At 32.4% G+C, this 18,226-nt stretch overlaps 1 protein-coding gene across 9 annotated transcripts in view; it reads right to left on the bottom strand.

Annotated features, from left to right (window-relative positions):
- The window catches only part of TRIM37 (tripartite motif containing 37), a 156,112-nt gene that overhangs the window by 117,501 nt on the left and 20,385 nt on the right, over positions 1-18,226 (bottom strand). For all 9 annotated transcript variants that reach the window (XM_023520394.1, XM_023520396.1, XM_011375067.2 and 6 more), the window contains 3 exons: positions 8,717-8,841; positions 2,017-2,067; positions 828-909 (listed from right to left, as the gene is read on the bottom strand). In XM_023520394.1, the coding sequence (XP_023376162.1) occupies positions 828-909; positions 2,017-2,067; positions 8,717-8,841 (258 nt within the window). The remainder of the gene's footprint in view (positions 1-827; positions 910-2,016; positions 2,068-8,716; positions 8,842-18,226) is intronic.

The raw sequence follows: 18,226 nt of genomic DNA, 5'->3' as shown, positions 1-18,226 counted from the left end.
TGAAAACAAGAAAGCTAACTACCAGGGTCACTACTAAGGAATATGAGGGTCAAAGCTAAGTAATACAGAAGCCAACTGAAGAGATTAAATATGTATAAAGCCATAAGCTCATAATGATAATTTTTCACTTTCAGAGAATAATAACAAAAACTAGTAAATAACAAGAAAGAACCCTGCCTCTTCTACTTGAACTGTACTACTGGGTAACCAAATAATAAAGGGAAAGTCTCTTTATAAAAGTGTTACAAGTAACAACTGAAAAAGAAACAATAAAATGAGAATATCAGTGTTTTGCAACTCCTAATGAATTAACAGATATAGGTAATAAGCATCAAGAGCTGCCAATATCACAAAAAAAGATGTAACTAAACAACATGTGATAAAAGAACACACTACTGCTTATATTCTTGCCATAAGGACTGACTATGCATCTCATCATGCAACAGGATCCAGTTGCCAATTTGCAGAAAATATATAGGTCAAAGGAACACACTGAAATGCACCATGAGTATGCAATCAGCCTATATATGTTTCTGATGGCTTTCTGTATCCATATTTCATTTTTACTTTAAAAATTTTTTTAGATAAAAATTTTAAACATTTCTTCTAAAGTATCTTCCTACAAACAAGAAATAAGATACCGCAATATGTCAAGGTTCATGCTGTTCATTTGTAACTCGTTTTTTCATAGATTTAGTAATAGAACCTAAAAAGTAACATAAAAATTATCATTAATTCCTTACTCCACTAAAAAAAGTAAACCAGTGTACTATAAAATCTTGAAAAATGTTAAGTTTAAAAATTTATTAGAAATATGAAAAACTTACTGGGTAAACTTTTAACCTCCAACAAAGTCCTGAAACTTGAAGAGGCGGACTGTAAACAGGATCTGCTCTCTGACGCAAAGTGCTAAAGAAAAGCAACCAAATCCCAAAATCAAAACTGTTGTGAAACAGCACAGGCAAAATAAAAACCAATCGCTTTATTCATGTTACTTATTTAAAGTCCTGGACAAGCAATAGAAGGTGATTGATCAAGTCAAGATTACACTGTATAAATTTATACATATTTACATTCTGAAATAAAAGAAAATTTAAAATACTGAAATATTCAGCAATATCTTTTAAGTTTCAAGTTAAAACCCCCAAAACTGACATTTATGGGAAAAGGAAAATATAACTGTCTGAATTTAATTACCACTTCAACAAGCAGTCTTTCACCATTAAAGAAAAAAGTGTTTCTTCCTCATATCCCTGTAGTATAATTATCCTTTTTATTAAATGGAAAAACAAAATAACGTGCTAAATCTTAACACATGTGGGGAAATCCTCAGAAAGTGTGTACTTGAGCCACAAAATTATCCTGTAAGAAAAAAACAAATAAAATGGGGAGTGGTATAAATTCTCAGTTTGGCCTTATTTTGATGGTTATCATCTCCTGGAGTTTTTCTCCCCCAGGCAAGATCTTATACTCTTGGTTCCCTGTTTCCATGCTGCCCCTGAAAATAAATCCCTTAGGACTTTTTTATTTTAAATCTTTGCTTCCAATCTTAAAGAAAAGGCAGTAATGGTGAAAAGAACTAACATGCAAGTTACAAAGCTGACAAATTTGTTAAAATAATGATCTCTTATACATAATTCCTCACTCTGAGCTGAGATAAACTGGACTCAAATGGACTTCTTTCCACCACTCTTATTTTAGAAGATGAGTAGGGTGTTCACTGATCTCTATCATCCCATTCGCCCCACCTTAGCAAAAGCTAAGTGGACCCTCTTCTTTAAAAATAAATAAATAAATAAATATAAATAAATAGGTTCCTTTTCCCAGACTAGAAAGCAATCTCTCCTGAAGAAATACAATCCAAACAAACAACCTCTATGTTTCTACAGGAAATATGTTTCTTCTAAGACTACAATGAGTGTCGCAGTTCATCAGCTTTACATCCTTCCCAGGGATAACACCTTCCTGGCTACTTATGCACACACACAAACATTCAGAGTTGTCAAAAACCCTTACCTGAAATTCTCTAAAACAAAAGTTGCTGAATCATATGACGGTACTAATTCACTAAAAAGAAGCAAAGGCAAAATAAAATTATTTGGCTTATATAGGTTTAAATTTTCATTTAGTTAAAAAATAAAGTCCATCAGTAATATCTTAAAAACTTTACTAAACCAAAATAATTCCCTAAGAAATATTTTTAAATTCTAACTAAAAATAACATTAAATCAAACAAATTCATAAAACCTTCAAAAAATGACATCGAAAGTTTGCAATGCAATTAAGGACTCAACAAATACTTTATGAAAAAACTCTTTTAAAAAAGGCGCTGTATTAAAGTAAGTATTAAAGTAAGTATAAGAGTATTAAGTATTAAAGTAAGTATAAGAGACATTTTAAAAGCACTCATGAAACAGGAAAGGAAAAAACTGATGCTTAGACTGGGAACCTGAATATAAAATCAATATAAACGGGCTTAAAAAACAAAAGAAACAGCAAAAGCAAAAGACATCGCAATAAAACCCCAAGCTTCCTTCTTCGGAACAAATTAGGAGGAATATTAACAGACTCTAAAGACTCTGAGGCTATTTTCTAGCAAATAAACCTACACAATTTTGTAGAGTAAGAATACATAATCCCACAGGGGTCAATCAGGATGGATGAGCACATTAACAGTTTCTTGGCAAGGTGAGGTTACCTCAGACAACTTTAGTTTCATATACTCTCCAAAGAGAAATGAACTATAACTACAACATACAGGCAAAGTGACAGTCCATTTTGCTGCTAATACCCTTTGATCATGTGAACAATCCAAAGCACTATCACTAGAATACCTCAAAAGTCACTTATGATAAAGACACTGTCACACAGTACTGTAACAGTATTATACATTTAATATATAAAATTATAAATTTACCAAAAAGGTAAACTGCAAGCCATTTCATCAATATCTTCGAATATATTCTCTAAAGTTCAAATTCATGAAAATTTGTGATTACCAAAATAAGATACAAGATACATCCACAGTATTGTCAGTGAAAGTTCCTAAAGAAATTAGTAATTTGCCAATGAAAATACAAAATAGATTAAAAAATACATTATTCTTTATTTTATAGTAGTACCTATAGCTGAATAGCTCACATCTTGTCACAGTAAGTAGATGTAGTTTGCCTTGTAACTGTAAACTGTATAGCTATTATCTAATTGTTAAGTACCCCTACCATATCCCTAGGCAGTTGTTACTTCTTACAAGATTCACATTCCTCATTCCCAGATCCTATAGCATGGTTATCCCTTACTGTTCCTTCAGATAACAAATTAGAAGTCACATATCTTTGGAGGTCTGCTCTAACTTCTCATTATATGCTCTCTTAGCACTCAATAAACACAAACCCCAATTAAGAGGACCAATGTAATTAGTGCCTGGGAAGCATTCCTGGAACTATAAACTGAATCAGGGCTCAAGGGAGTCTCCTCAGAATAGTCTTCAAATTTGGTCAAGTCATGACATGCTTTGGGCTATAATTTCATGCAACTTCCAATCACACAAGTAAATTGTTGGTCAATTCTGCCACTAAATGCATAACATATTTCATAATGTCTAAAGACTCCAACCAACCTCCAGTTGCCTGCTAATCTTGCAAGATCTTCAGAACAGTGAGGAAAAAAGCTTATAAACTGAATATAGGTTGCTAAAGCTCACTAACCAAGAGGTACAGTACGGTCTGCCCTAGCTCTCACTTGCTGACAGAAAATGATCACATTCAGAACACAGAAAACAGATCTATCAATCCTAAGGTACTGTGATATAGGCCTACGTATGTAGATATTTTGTTTAGTTGTATTATTAGTTTCACGTATACAGTATATTGGTTAGACATTTATATAGTTTATAAAACCACCCCCCTGACTGCTCTTTCTCTCCTCCGGCTCTATACCTAGCCATTACCTTAATGCTAACTGAATTCTCTATGCCGTGCTCCTCATCCCCGTGACCATCTGTCAACTAACAATTTGTACATCTTTAACCCTTTACTTCTTTCTCCCAGTGCCCCAACCCCCTCCTCTCTGGCCAACACCAGATTGTCCTCTATATCTGTGAGTCTGTTTTTGATTAGTACATATGCATATTTTTAAAAGAAAACTTTCAGACACAAATAATATAACAAGTTAGTGCTATGGGGCAGCATTAAACAGGATGCATATACTCTCCCTATCACCAGTCATCATTTGATTTCACTATTGCTTTAATCATCTCTTTAACACAGAATTTATAATTTGAGGAAATAAAAACTTCGTCATGCCTACTACTTGCACCTAGCACATGCCTAGAACATAGCTGGCATTCAAATATTCACTGAATATTTACAAACATTTGCTAGAAAATTCTTATAATTTCATGAAAATACCGGATCAAAAATTTCTTTTGCATCTTTACATACACACAAAGCCATAGAGACTACTAAGCCATCTGATTTCATCACTACTTATTAACATCTCCACGTTATGCTCATCCCTTCAGAGGTTATCTGAAAGCATACTGATGTTACCACTCTGCCTACAAATACAGCTTTACCTTCTCATAGTTTTATTTCTATATCTCCTCTACTCCAGTCTTTATGACTGAACTTATCTGATGAATGTGTCAGTATTTATCGTCAGAGAATATGAAGAAGCTAGCCTCAAACCATCTCTATCTAGCCCAGTAATCCGAAAAATATTGATCTGCAAATCTCTAGACCAGAGTCCTCATCATGACTTAATGAACGAAGGGAAGAAAGAGGACCACAAGTATCCATTTCTTCCATAATTTTAACCATAATTTTTATTAGAAACTCAGTTCATGAATTACAATATACAGGAAACAAGTATGCATGTGTTGATGCATTGAGCAGCAAAGAAACAAGGCCAAGTAAGAAAGGCCAGCATTTATTTACATTAAGTTACAGATCAAAGTTTAGATGTGCAAAGCAGTGGTGCATGTTCCTAAGCTTTGAGGTCATGACTGGATTGTGAAAATTTGTGATTACAATATAACAGATCGGTTTTCCTTTCCAGCTGCATAAAAACTGGTTTTCCTTCCCAACTCGACCATTTCTCCCAGAAATTTAAAACATTCTATGGACGAAGAGCTATATCAGTCTAGCTTTTTTTTTTGATTCTACCTTTTAAGTTCTCCCTGAGGACACTTATGCAGTCTTATTTCCTACAACACTCCAACATCTTCAAGAGCCCTTTAATTCTGGTTAAAATGGATTTCCTTGCTGTCCTCCAAATATAGCTAGCAGCTCTTATCACATCACATTTTTTGTTCATGCATACATATCTTATTCCCATCAGCCTAATGAATTCCTAAGTATCTTTCAAGGTCTACAGTTCTCTTCTAGGTATGGAATCTTTACCACACCAGTCTCTACTTTGATTTCTTTTCAGAATTTCTGATATCAGACAGTAGGTAACTGAGTAACAAATAATAGACTTTAAGATACAATTCTCTACTATTGAATTTGGAAAATATACTCAGTAAAATTATTAGTTCCTCTTCCATGTCTCCTTTGTAGCACCTACGACAGTACTGAGCATACAGTCCTTAAAAAATAACATTGCAATTGTTTAATGGCCTTTTATTTTCCATTGTGGCTCCATCTCCAATCATCAACTGATGGAACTTAAGACAATCCAGTCATGACCTCAAAGCTTAGGAACATTCACCACTGCTTTGCACATCTAAACTTTGATCTGTAACTTAATGTAAATAAATGCTGGCCTTTCTTACTTGGCCCACTTTTTTTGCTGCTCAATGCATCAACATATGAATACTTGTTTCCTGTATACTGCAACTAATGAACTGAGTTTCTAATAAAAATTACGGTTAAGTTATAAACCAAAATTTCCAATAAGACATTAAGCATTACTGGAAAGAGGGAACCCTAAGGTAACCTTTACCCACAAAAAGTTCCTTAATTCTCAGACTTTTAAATTTTTTAATTTTTTGGTGGTTTCTTCTTTATTGATGTGCCTCCTACCTTCCCCCTCCCAATTTCAGGCCCTTCCATCTACAACTAAAAAAAAGTTAGTGAAAGCAAAAGACTGTTGGGGTCCTGAGTTCTCTGGGCAGTTAGAAAGGGAATAGAAATTAAAACAATCACTGGATGTGGCAGACTGACACTCAAGAAATCTAAAACAGAGTTGCCTACCTGATTAGCTGCTGCCAAGTGGTCACAGGATAATAGTTTACCTATATGAATGGGTCCCAAACTTTAGTGCAGAATTATTTAGAATGCTCAAGATTCATTTTCTGGATATCACTCCTAAAGGCTGTCAGGGAATGGGCCTAGAAACTTGCATTTTGGATAAATACTCCAGCTCTGACATAGGTGATCCATGTACCATAGTTTGAATTAAAAACACTTATCTTTATATATGATATGTATGTCAAAACTTATTTCATTCCACTAGTGATGGAATGGTTCAAAAAATATGTGTATTCAAAACTAAAACGGCTGAAGACATTATTGAAGAGGCAGCCTTGGAACATTAATGAACATCCTTAGTTCAACCATATTTACTTAATAATAGCAAATGCTCAGTCCTTTTAATAATATTCAGTGCTTTAATAAATAATGAATATTGTATCTGGTTTGTTAATTCAGAAAGAAACAAAGACATAGCTTCTTGGTCAGTGAGAACTACCTGAGTTCTGGCTGCCAGAAAAATTTTGCCCTTCCATTTATGGAACTGTGGGTGGTCATGATCCTCAGGAGTACATCTATGATGAGGAACAAAGGCTTAAACCAGTGATTCTAAACCAAGGGCAATTTTGTGTCCAGGACACATTTGAAAAAGTCTAGAAACATTCTTGTCACAATTGTAAAGGAAGAGGTGTTATTGATGCTATGACCTACAATACACAGGAAAGCTCCCTCCACCCAACGAAGAATTATCCCTCTCAAAATGTCAACAATGCCAGGATTAAAAAACCCTGGCTTACACCATAGTCTAGTACAATCAACACCCTGTGGCCAAAGAGGACATCGCATATTATAGAATAAAGAAAAAGAAGCTAAACACATAAACAGCGAAGGCTGTTTCCTAAATGTACCATACCCTCAACATGCTAGAAACACTTGATAGCATTTCATAAGCCATCTCTAAAGTATAAGATGGACTAGTCTGTCATATCAATATATTCCTCTGAAACAGTGGTTTAATCTCTCATTTTAGGAATAAGCTAAGAAGAATTAAAAAAAAAAAACAAAAAACTACAAATTCCTAGCTGTATCCAATATTATGGACTGAACTATTTATGTTAAAGCCCTAACCCCCAATGTGACTATATTTGGAGACAGGACCTTTAGAAAGGTATTTAAGGTTAAACGAGGTTATAAGGGTAGGACCCTAACCTAATATGAACTGAGTCTTTAAATTAGGAAAAGACACACACACCAGAGACTGATCTCTATGCATGCAGAGAAAAGGTCATATGAGGACACAGTGAGGAGGCAGCTGTCTTTAAGCCAGGAAGAGAGGCCTCAACAGTAAGCAAATTTTCTAGCACCTGGATATTGAACTTCCTGCCTCCAGAACTGTGAGAGAATAAACTTCTGTTGTATAAGCCATCTAGTCTGTGGCATTTTGTAATAGCAATCAAAGCATACTAATACACCCACAGGGATTTTATTTCAAATGACCTGAGGTATAGGCCAGCATTGGTAATTTTCAAAATAATCCCAGATGAGTTTAAAATACAACCAGTGTTAAGAACCACTGCTATTAACACCATAGTATAGTCTAAACATACTTAAAAAAATTATGCTGTTCAGAATTCTAAGACTGCCCAAGATAAAAACTAAAAAGATACATCGAATGCAGCCAACTGTTTCCTCCCCCTATCTTTTAGGGTCTGGAGATAACATCATGTCACCTTCAAAATCTTTTGGCATTTCATCCATTCATGAGTTTTCCTTTAGACAAAATACATGTAAATAAGTTATAGTCACCATGTAACAAGATATAAGAAAACTCAAAAGGTAAATAAAAGAATAAACATGAGACAACATGAATGGACCTTGAAGAGTATTATGCTAAGTGAAATAAGTCAGAAAGAGAATAAGACAGAAAGACAAATGCCGTAAGATCTCACTTATATGAAGAATCGAAAAACGGGGGTCAAAAAGTAAAAACTGTCAGTTATAAAATAATTAAGTCATGGGAATGTAATGTACAGCATAGTGACTATCATTAATAATACTGTATTGTATATTTAAAAGTTGCTCAGAGACCTTAGAAGTTGTCATCACGAAAATCACCACTAGATTTACTGTGGTGATCATTTCGCAAGATACACAAATACTATATCATAATGTTGTGAACCTGAAACTAATGTTATACGTCAATTATATCTCAGTTAAAAAAAAAAAACGGACACTGAATGAAATAAAGAATGAAATAAAATGGGATCAATTTTTTTCCTACAGTATGAAGATGAAGCTCCAAGAAGTAACCAATTCCTAATTCACTGTCATCTCTTTACGCTCAGAAGTGTAGGAAGTCCACTAGAATTTTTTAAACCATTACATGCATAAACTAAAGTTCACTACACCACAACATTATAAACAGCATCTTAAAAAAAAGATGAAAACAACATTCTCTTGAAATAAGTACGTGCATTTGCACATAAACTTCATATAAAAATGAGGTTTAAAAACTGTCATACCTTGTAAAATCTGGTGGAACAGGAGTGGTAACGAAGGATGCCATGGGCTTTCGATGAACTTGCTGAAACATCATGAGGATCTCTGAGCTCTTAGATATCAACTCACTCTTACTACAAGACCGCAACTGTGTGAGAAAAAAATTATGACTGTTCATTGGCACCTCCTTAATAAAAAAAGGGTAACAGAAATTATTCTGGTTCTATACTAAAAAAATGAGATACAGAAAAATAGAATGACTTTCGAAGTGAGTTTGAGAATTAAGAATCTCAAAGAATATAGGTTTATTTATTCGCATTCTAACAGTAAAGTCATTAAGTGTATTTGATTTTAATGCATTTTTCTCTCCTTATATATTAGGGTAAATCCACTTTTAAACAAATATATTTTAGACTGCTACAGTGAGGCCATTATGTATTAATACATACAGGCTGATAGCTTTCAAACAAGAACTTCTCAAATTGCATTCCAGGAACTAGAGAAATTTTAAGATGTAAACATACACAAAAAAAGTTTTAACCCATATCGATTTGGGAAATACTTTGTTATGCCAAAGGTAAAAAGTGACAAATCCGACTTTAGTAAAATAAGCATGATAGTCAAGACTACTAATTTTGTATTCAAGACGACCAGTATGAAGTCCTAGTTCTGTCACACACACTGACTCTGAGAGAGTGTTTACGTGTAAAACTGGAATATCTTCCCTTGTTTTACTGGGTTTGTTATAACAATCATGAAGCTGTATATGAAACAGTTTGACAGTTTTGTAAAATGTTATGGGCTGAACTATGTACATGCCCTCCCTCCAAAAAAAATATGCTGCAATCTCCCAACTCTCAATACTTCAGAGTGTACTACAGTTGGAGATAAGGAAAGTCTTTAGAGAACACTGAAGATAGTCATTTGCAAATTAAAGAGAGACTCAAAGGAAACCAACCTTAATCTTGGATTTCCAGCCTCCAGAACAATGAGAAAACAAATTGTTGTCATTAAAACCTCCAATCTGTGGTATTTTGTTAGGGCAGCCATAGCGAACTAACACACTATCAAATGGCATATGGATTATATTCATAAAATTCAGTACAACTGGGTTTTATATCTTTTCAATGACAGTTGCTTACAGCACTAAGAATGATATGACTAGTATCATAATAAATATCAAAATTTATAGCTCTTATTCAAATATTTATTGAATACATACTATGAGTACTCTTCCTTGATTCCATGTCCTCCTAAAGTAACTCACTCCTACAAGTGAAGTTTACTATCACTATAAACTACACGTGTTTCTACAAGTATATGCGTCTACACACATCCATAAACAATGTACTAAATGTTTTCAGACTTTAATAAATACTATCAGGCTGTATCACCAGGTAGCTTACATTCTTCGCTCAACATTGTTTTCAAGATTTAATTGTACTGATATTCATAATCTACTAATTTTGACAGTTTTAAAGAATATCACTGCATGAATACAGCACAATTTATTTTCTTTATCAATGGATATTTAGGTTGTTTCCTATTATTCATTTTAAAAAATAACTCTGGAAAAGATTCTTGCACACAGTTCCTTGCACACATATGCAAGTTTCTCTAGGACTGGAATTTCTATTAAAGCATACTGTCAATTTTTAGCAGATAGTAGCCAACTGCTTTCCAATGTTTGCAGATTTGTTTCCATTAGCAGTGTATAAGTTCCCTTTGTTGTACATTCTTGGCACCTTTACATTTTTACTTATTAATTTTTGCCAACCTAATGAGTGTAAGACAGCACTGTGTAGTGATTTTAGCTTGTATTTACCAGATTATCAATGAAATTTCAATTTACTAGTCATCTGACCGTCTACTTCTGTTAACTATCTGTTCATATCCCCTTCCACTTTTAATGAGATTGTTTTAATAATGAGATCATTATTTGTGGTTGAGCTGTATTTCCTTATAAATTCTGGATATCCATTGCTGTTCAGTTTTAGGAATGACAAATATCTTTTCCAAGTCTATGGCTTGTCAACCTAGTTTTGGAAAATTTTGTTCAAAAAGTTTTAATTATAATGCATTCAAACCTTATATTCTTTATATTGTGCACCTACTGTGCCTTGAGAAATCTTTCTCTACCCATACCAAAGATATTCTCTTCTAAAAATCAAATTTTGTGATTTATATTTAGGTCTTTAATCCACCTGGAACTGAGTCTTGAGTATGGTGTAAAATGAAGACTGAATTTCATTTCCCACACAATATTTATTGAAAGGTCCAACTTCCTCCACCTCTATCATATATCAAGTCTTCATACATACCTGGGGGTCTACTCCTGACTTTATTCTGTTCTGCTTGTCCATTTTTCTGTTTATGATGAAACCTGTGTCCTAATTACTATGATTTTATATTATGTTTTGATATGAGATATAACAAGAACCCCAAATTTGTTCTTCTTTCTTTTTAATCCAGGATCATTGGTTATCTGGGGTCCTTTGTTCTTTCATGTTAATATTAAAATTTTACCAAATTCCAAGAAAATTCATGTTGAAATAAATAATGGATTACATTTGAAGAATTGTACCTTTGTGATGTTGAACTTTCCCCTGGCTAAATATACTATATAGTCCATAAAATGTAATAGACCCTTGATTATTAAATATAACTTTATGTGCCACTAAAAATAAATGTGCCACAGTCAATTTATGTGCCACAGTCAATAAATTATGGCTGTACCAATATAATGTAACAAAATATACATCTGAAAATCAATGAGATGCAGCACACTTTCTCTAATCAACTCTTTTTTGTTTTATAATTGATATCTCTACAAAGGTCTTCATTAGTGATTTTTATATCTTGATTTTTATAACTGTCTCTATAAGGTTTTCAATATCTTGCTTGATTTACTCAAAATCATTTATTTTTATCACCAATATGAAAGGCATTTTTTCAATTAAATTTTCTAGCTCATTATTCCTGACATACAGGAACACTAGTGATTTGTATACCTTGATTTTATATCAACAACCAAAATCTGCTCACCAAAAAGGTTTAACAGCTATATATTTTCTATCTATATAACAATATCTTCCACAAATGAATTTTATCTCTTCCTATTTATTTATACCACATTTATTGTCTTATTTTAAAAATAAGAACCAGCACCCTCAGAAGTAAAACACTGGCAGTAGGCAATCTCAGATTTTTTTTTAACCTTAGTTTTAAGTAGGTACCTTTAATAAAGTTAAAGTTACTCATATTTTGCTAAATAAATATATTTGAACAAAGATCAAATATAACTGAATATTTTTTAAATTAATATTATTTTATTCATTTCTATTTAGATATTCATGTGGTTTTGCCTTCTAATCTCCTGAGTTACAATCAAAACATTTTTCTGATAATGAAACATTCCTTTCATTCCTGTGATTAACCCTACCTGATCCTGCTTTCTTGTTTTTCTTAAATATCTTGATTTTGATTTGCCAGTATTTAAGATTTTGGCATTTATGTTTACAGTAAGATTGAGCTTTAATTTTCTTTTCTTACACTGTTCATATGCCAAATTGGTTATTAATGTTATATGAGTCTCAAAAGAATGAGATGTTCATTTTCATACTTTTTGTATTTTCAAAGGAAAGAACTGCTTATGATAAGCAACAGATATTTAAAGATTTGGTAAAATTTTTCCATTAGTCTAGATCTGATATCTTTTGAAAGAGAGAAATTTATTACCAACATAATTTACTTAATGTTTCTTAGTTTAAATTATATTCTTTCTTATTTTTGGTAATTATAATTTTCTAGAAAATTACACTTTTCCTGTAGATTCTACCTGAGTAAAGTTGCTCATTTTCTGTAAAGCACGCAGAACAGTTCGTGGTATATAGCAGAAATTATATATTTATTTTTAATATTTTTTTATTATTTAAATTTCTACTTTATTTGTGGTTATGTCTGTTTTTCTTCCCAATATACTATAGGATGCTTTCTTTATTTTTCTTCATCAACCTTGCTAGGGTATCTCCTATTTAATTAATTTTTTCCAAAGATCTAATATTGAGTGTGCCGATCCCCTCAACTATTTCATGACACTCTCTTTTGTTAATATCATTACTATCTTCAAGATTTTTCTATTTTATGCTTCTACACTATTGTTTCCTCTTAAGTTGAAGACTTAACTCATATAGTCAATTTTTTAAAAATTGCATTTTAGACTGTTTCCTTCTAAATATCCCTTAGCTAAATCTATTATTTTAATAATTTACCATTTTAATTACAATGTCCTACTTAAAAACTATGTAGATATTTAACATACACATAAATGCAAATTTTCATACACGATTGTTTAACCTATGTTTCTGATTACACTGTGGTCACAGAAAATACCCCTTATATAAATTTCTGAAATTTCTCCAGACTTCTGTATACCTTAATACAATATCAAATGTTAAAATTGTTCCATGTGAACTTAAAAAAAACGTTGTTCATTTTGGGATTTAGGATTCCAATATATCTTTTAGATCAAGGGTCTTAATTTTCTTTTTCAAATATCCTCTACTTTTACAATCTTTTGTTAGTTGGAGCTATCAGGTATTTTTTAACCATCTGCTATAGATAGTGAGTTTATCAAAATATTATAATTCTGTCAGTATCTGCTTTATATATTCCAAGTTTTATGTTGTTAGAATACAAAATCATGACTATCTGCTTAAGGTTCCCTTTGTATAATGTAGTTTTCCTTTTTATCACTAGTAATGCGTTCACTTTAAATTCCTCATCATTCTCTAGATCCGTGTCATCAAACAGTTCATCATAGGATTTTCAAAAGTACAACTTAATCCATTCACATTTTTATTAATGACATCGGTGTCATTTACTGATAACAATACTCAAATTCTAAAAAAATACTCAATCGAAAAATGACCAAAAAAAGGGAAACAAAAAACAGATGTAACAAATAGAAAATAGCAAGATTTTTAGACTCAAAATTCACATCAGTAAGCACTCTGAATGTGAATGTTCTAAACATCCCAGATAAAAGCCAAAGATTATATTAGATAATAAAAAAACCAGACCCAATTACATGCTACCTACAAGACACACTTTAAATGCTTAGAAACGAATACATTAAAAATAAAATGACAGAATTAAAATATGGCATGGTAACACTAGTTAAATGAAAAGTTAAACAACATTTTGATATCAAATATAATTAAATGAAAGCTGAATTGGCTTTTTGATATAACAATCCTAGATGTTTATGCCCATAATTGAATGGCTTCAAAATACCTAAAGCAAAAACTAACAGACGTACCAGAAGAAACAGACAAGTTTCTAACTATTGCTGAAAATTTCAATACCTCTCTCAAAAACTGATGAAACAAAGTTTGCACGGATACAGTAGACTTGAATATCATCATCAACCAACTTGACTTTATGACATTACAGACTATCAGGAAAATCCCAAATATTTGGAAACTAAATACGTACTTCTGAGAAATCCATGGTTTAAAAAAGTAATCAGAAGAAATGTAAGATTTGAACAGAAGTCTCAAATCAATAACCCCAGCTTCTAGCTTAAGGTTTGAGAAAAGAGTAAATTAAACTCAAACTAAGCAAAAGAAACAATTAGGTCAAAACAAAAATCAAAGAAATAAGAAAACAAAAAGAGGAAAACCAAAACCAAAACCTAGTTCACTGAAAACATTAAAAATCGATATCCTCTAGACAAACGCATCAAGGACAAAAAAAAGAGAACATGAATTACCAATATAAGGAAAAAGAGCAGTGGCATCGTTATAGTCTCCAAATGTTAAAAGGCTGCTAAAGGAATATTATGAACTTTATGCCAATGAATTCGGCAAATTCAAATGAACTAGAATTATTACTTAAAAGATACAAACTACCAAAGTTTTCTGAAGAAGAAATAGATAATACGAACTGCCCTATATCTATGTGAGAATTTGAATTTGTAATCAAAAACTAGTCCACAAAGAAAACCAGTCCCAAATGACTTCACTGGTGAATTTTATCAAACATCTAAGGAAGAAACAATACCAATTCTACAAAACTTCTTCCAGAAAACTGAAGAAGACTAATTTTAAAACTTATTCTTTGAGAACAGCATTACTTTGATAATAAAGACAAAGATATCTGAAGAAAAAACTACCGTCTAATATCCCTCATGCACAAAAAATGCAAAAATTCTAAACAAAATCTTAGCTAATCAAATCCAGTAATATATTAAAAGGACAATACATCAACCAAACCAGGGTGTTTAACACAGGATTACAAAGTTCATTTAATATTTTTTTAAGTTAATCCATTTTAAAAACTAAAAGAGAAAACCACATGATTATCTCAATACATGCAGAGAAAGAATTTGACAAAATCCAATATTCATTCCTAATGAAAGCTCTCATCAAACAGGAATAAGAGGGAATTCCTAACCCTGATAAAGGACATCTACAATAAACCTACAGCTAACATGATAAATCAACATTATATTGAAGTTCTGGCCAGTAAAACCTAACAAGAAAAAGAAATAAAAGGCAGCCAGATCAGAAAGAAAACTTTTTATTTAGAGTTGACATGACTAATCTACAGGCAATCCAAGGAATCTATAAAATAGCTACTAGAACAAATAAAATTTAGCAAGATTGCAGGATACGAGATTAATATATAAAAATCAATGTATAAACACAAGAAATCAGAAATTGAAAATTTTTAAAAACACCATTTGTAACATCAAAAATTCTGAAATACTGAATAAATCTAACAAAAGATGAGAAAAACTTGTACCCTGAAAACTATAAAACACTGCTGAGAGAAATTATAGAAGACCTAAATAAATAGAGCCTTCTTCATGAAATGAGGACTCACTACTGTTAAAATGTCACATATTTCCCAAATAATCTATAGATCCAATGCAATTCCAATCAAAGCCCTGAAACTTTTTTTGGTAGAAATTAACAGGCTAATTCTAAAATTAATTATAGAAATGCAAAAAAAAACTTGTAATAGCCAAAACAGACTCTTAAAAGAACAAAGCTGAAAAGGTGATACTATCTTTTATTATAAAGACACCGTAATCAAAACACTGTAGTATTGGCATAAAATAAAACGGTGGAATAGAACAGAGTCTAGAGGTAGGCCAATGTCTATGTAGACAACTAATTTTTTTTAAAAAATGCAAAGGATGGTTAGCACGTAGTGGTTAAAAGTAGTGGTTAGCACGTCTACTTTATAAGCAAAAGGTCCTGGGTTCGAGCCCTAGTGAAGCTACAATCCATACCCTGGGTGCATCAGGCCCCAGGTGTGTGCAGAGAACACATGAGAGGAGATGCCCCACCTTCAGAGATCCAGTTCTTAAGGGAAGGCGGCAACATCCGTAGGTCGAGGGTGAAATGGGGGTATTAAAAAAAGATAATTAAAAAAAAAAAAATGCAAAGGCAGTTCAGTGATGAGAGGCTGATCTTCAACAAACAGTGCTAGAACTGGATAGCAATATGTGAAAACAAACATACAAAAACAAAAAACCACTGTGGATCAAATATCTCGCATACAAAAATAACTCTAAATGGATCAGACTTAAAAAAAAAAAAAAAACAACCTAAAACTATAAAAAACTTCTGGAGAAAACATAGGAGAGAAATCTTGAGATTTTTAGTTATGTAAAGATTTCTTAGCTATGACACCAAAAGAACAAATTGATAACTTACATTTCATCAAAATTAAAAACTTCTCTTCTTCAAAAGGCACTTTTAAGAGAATGAAAAGACAAGCCACAGATCTGAAGAAAATCTTTGTAAAACATATCTAATAAAGGACTTACATCAAGTTCTTTGTATAAAGAACTCTCAAAACCCAACAAGAAAACAAATCAATAAAATGATAGGAGACAAATCTGAATAGACACCTGAACAAGGAAAATATACAGATGGCAAATAAGTTTAAGACACCTGAATGAGGAAAATATACAGATGGCAAATAAGTTTAAGAAAGGATGCTTGTTTATGGCCATGCTACCCTTAAGAAGCCTTATCCCATCTATCTCAGAGGCTAAGCAGGATAAGGCTTGGTTAGTACTTGGATGGAAGACCACCTAGGAAGACCAGATGCTGTAGGCATAAAAAATGAAAAAAATAAGGGATTGTAAGCTGACAAGGTCCTTGCCATCTGTGAGGTCAACCAAAAAAAAAAAAAAAAGGATGCTTAACATCATTAGTTATAAGGCAAATGCAAATTAAAGCCATATGTGGAGGAACTGGTACTCTATTTAGACTACTGATGGAAATATAAAATGGTACAATCACTTCAGAAAACAGTTGCCAGTTACTAAGTTAATCATTATCTACCATTTGACCCAGACATTTTATCTCAGATGGACCCAAGAGAAAAGGAAATATACACATCTGTACATGAATATTCACCGCAGCTTTATTTGTAAAAGCCAAAAACAGGAAGCAACCCAAATGACCATAAACAGTTGAAAGGAAAAACAAATTGTGGCATATACATATAATGGAATATTACTCAGCAATTAAGTAGGTAAGAACTATTGATATATGAACAAATCACAAAATAATTTTGCTCAGTGAAAGAAGACAGACATAAAACGAACATATAATGCTTATGATTTCAATTATATAAAACTCTAAAAAACGCCAACTAATCTATAATGACAGAGAGCAGATAGGTGGTTGCCTGGTGGGGGAAGGCTAGGTAGAAGCAGGAGAGGTTTACAAAGAGGCACAAAGAAATTTTGGAGGATAGATGGATGTATTCACTATCTTGACTATGGTGATGGCTTCACAGGTATATACATTTGTCAAAACTTACCAAATTATACACTTTAAATACACGCAGTTTATCTTATATCAATTATTCCTCAATAAAGCTGTTTTTTTTGTTTGTTTGTTTGTTTTAAAAAAGGCACATAGATCCCCAGATCCCTGGCCCTACTTCACCAAAGCAGGTTTAAATTTGTCACATCACTGGCAGAAGGCTGCTGGCTTATTCTCTTGAAGGAATAAAATAAAGTCCCTGGACTAGGCGAACAACATGCATAATTATGAGTGGGAGTACTAGAAAACAAGAGAATTTAAATAAATATTTATGTACTGAATCTTACCAGCCAAACCGTCAGTCAAGTGTAAAGATTGAATAAAAACATTTTCAGACATACAATTTTGAAAAATTTATTCTGATTACCCTTTCAAGAAAGCTAAAATAGGAAGTGTAATACCATCACAAATGAGCAAATCAAGAAAGTGGAAGCCATGAGAATGAGGAAACATGGAATTCAATGCAAGAAAGAAGTGAAGGGAATCCCCAAGATGATAATTAAGAAATCTCAGGGGAAAGCTATGTATCAGGCATAGAAAAGAACTCAAGAATTCCAAAAACTAAAATCAAGACAGATAACTATATCAAATACTTGTAGGGACACTATACATTTTATTTATTCATTCGCTATGTTCTTCACACTCACCTACCCCTAATCTAAAATATAAACTTATGAGGAC

This window comes from Pteropus vampyrus, unplaced genomic scaffold (genome assembly GCF_000151845.1).
Source record: "Pteropus vampyrus isolate Shadow unplaced genomic scaffold, Pvam_2.0 Scaffold261, whole genome shotgun sequence".
NCBI classification, from domain to species: domain Eukaryota; kingdom Metazoa; phylum Chordata; class Mammalia; order Chiroptera; family Pteropodidae; genus Pteropus; species Pteropus vampyrus.
Note: the sequence above shows the minus strand (reverse complement) of the source record. Positions and strands in the feature narration are given on the sequence as shown.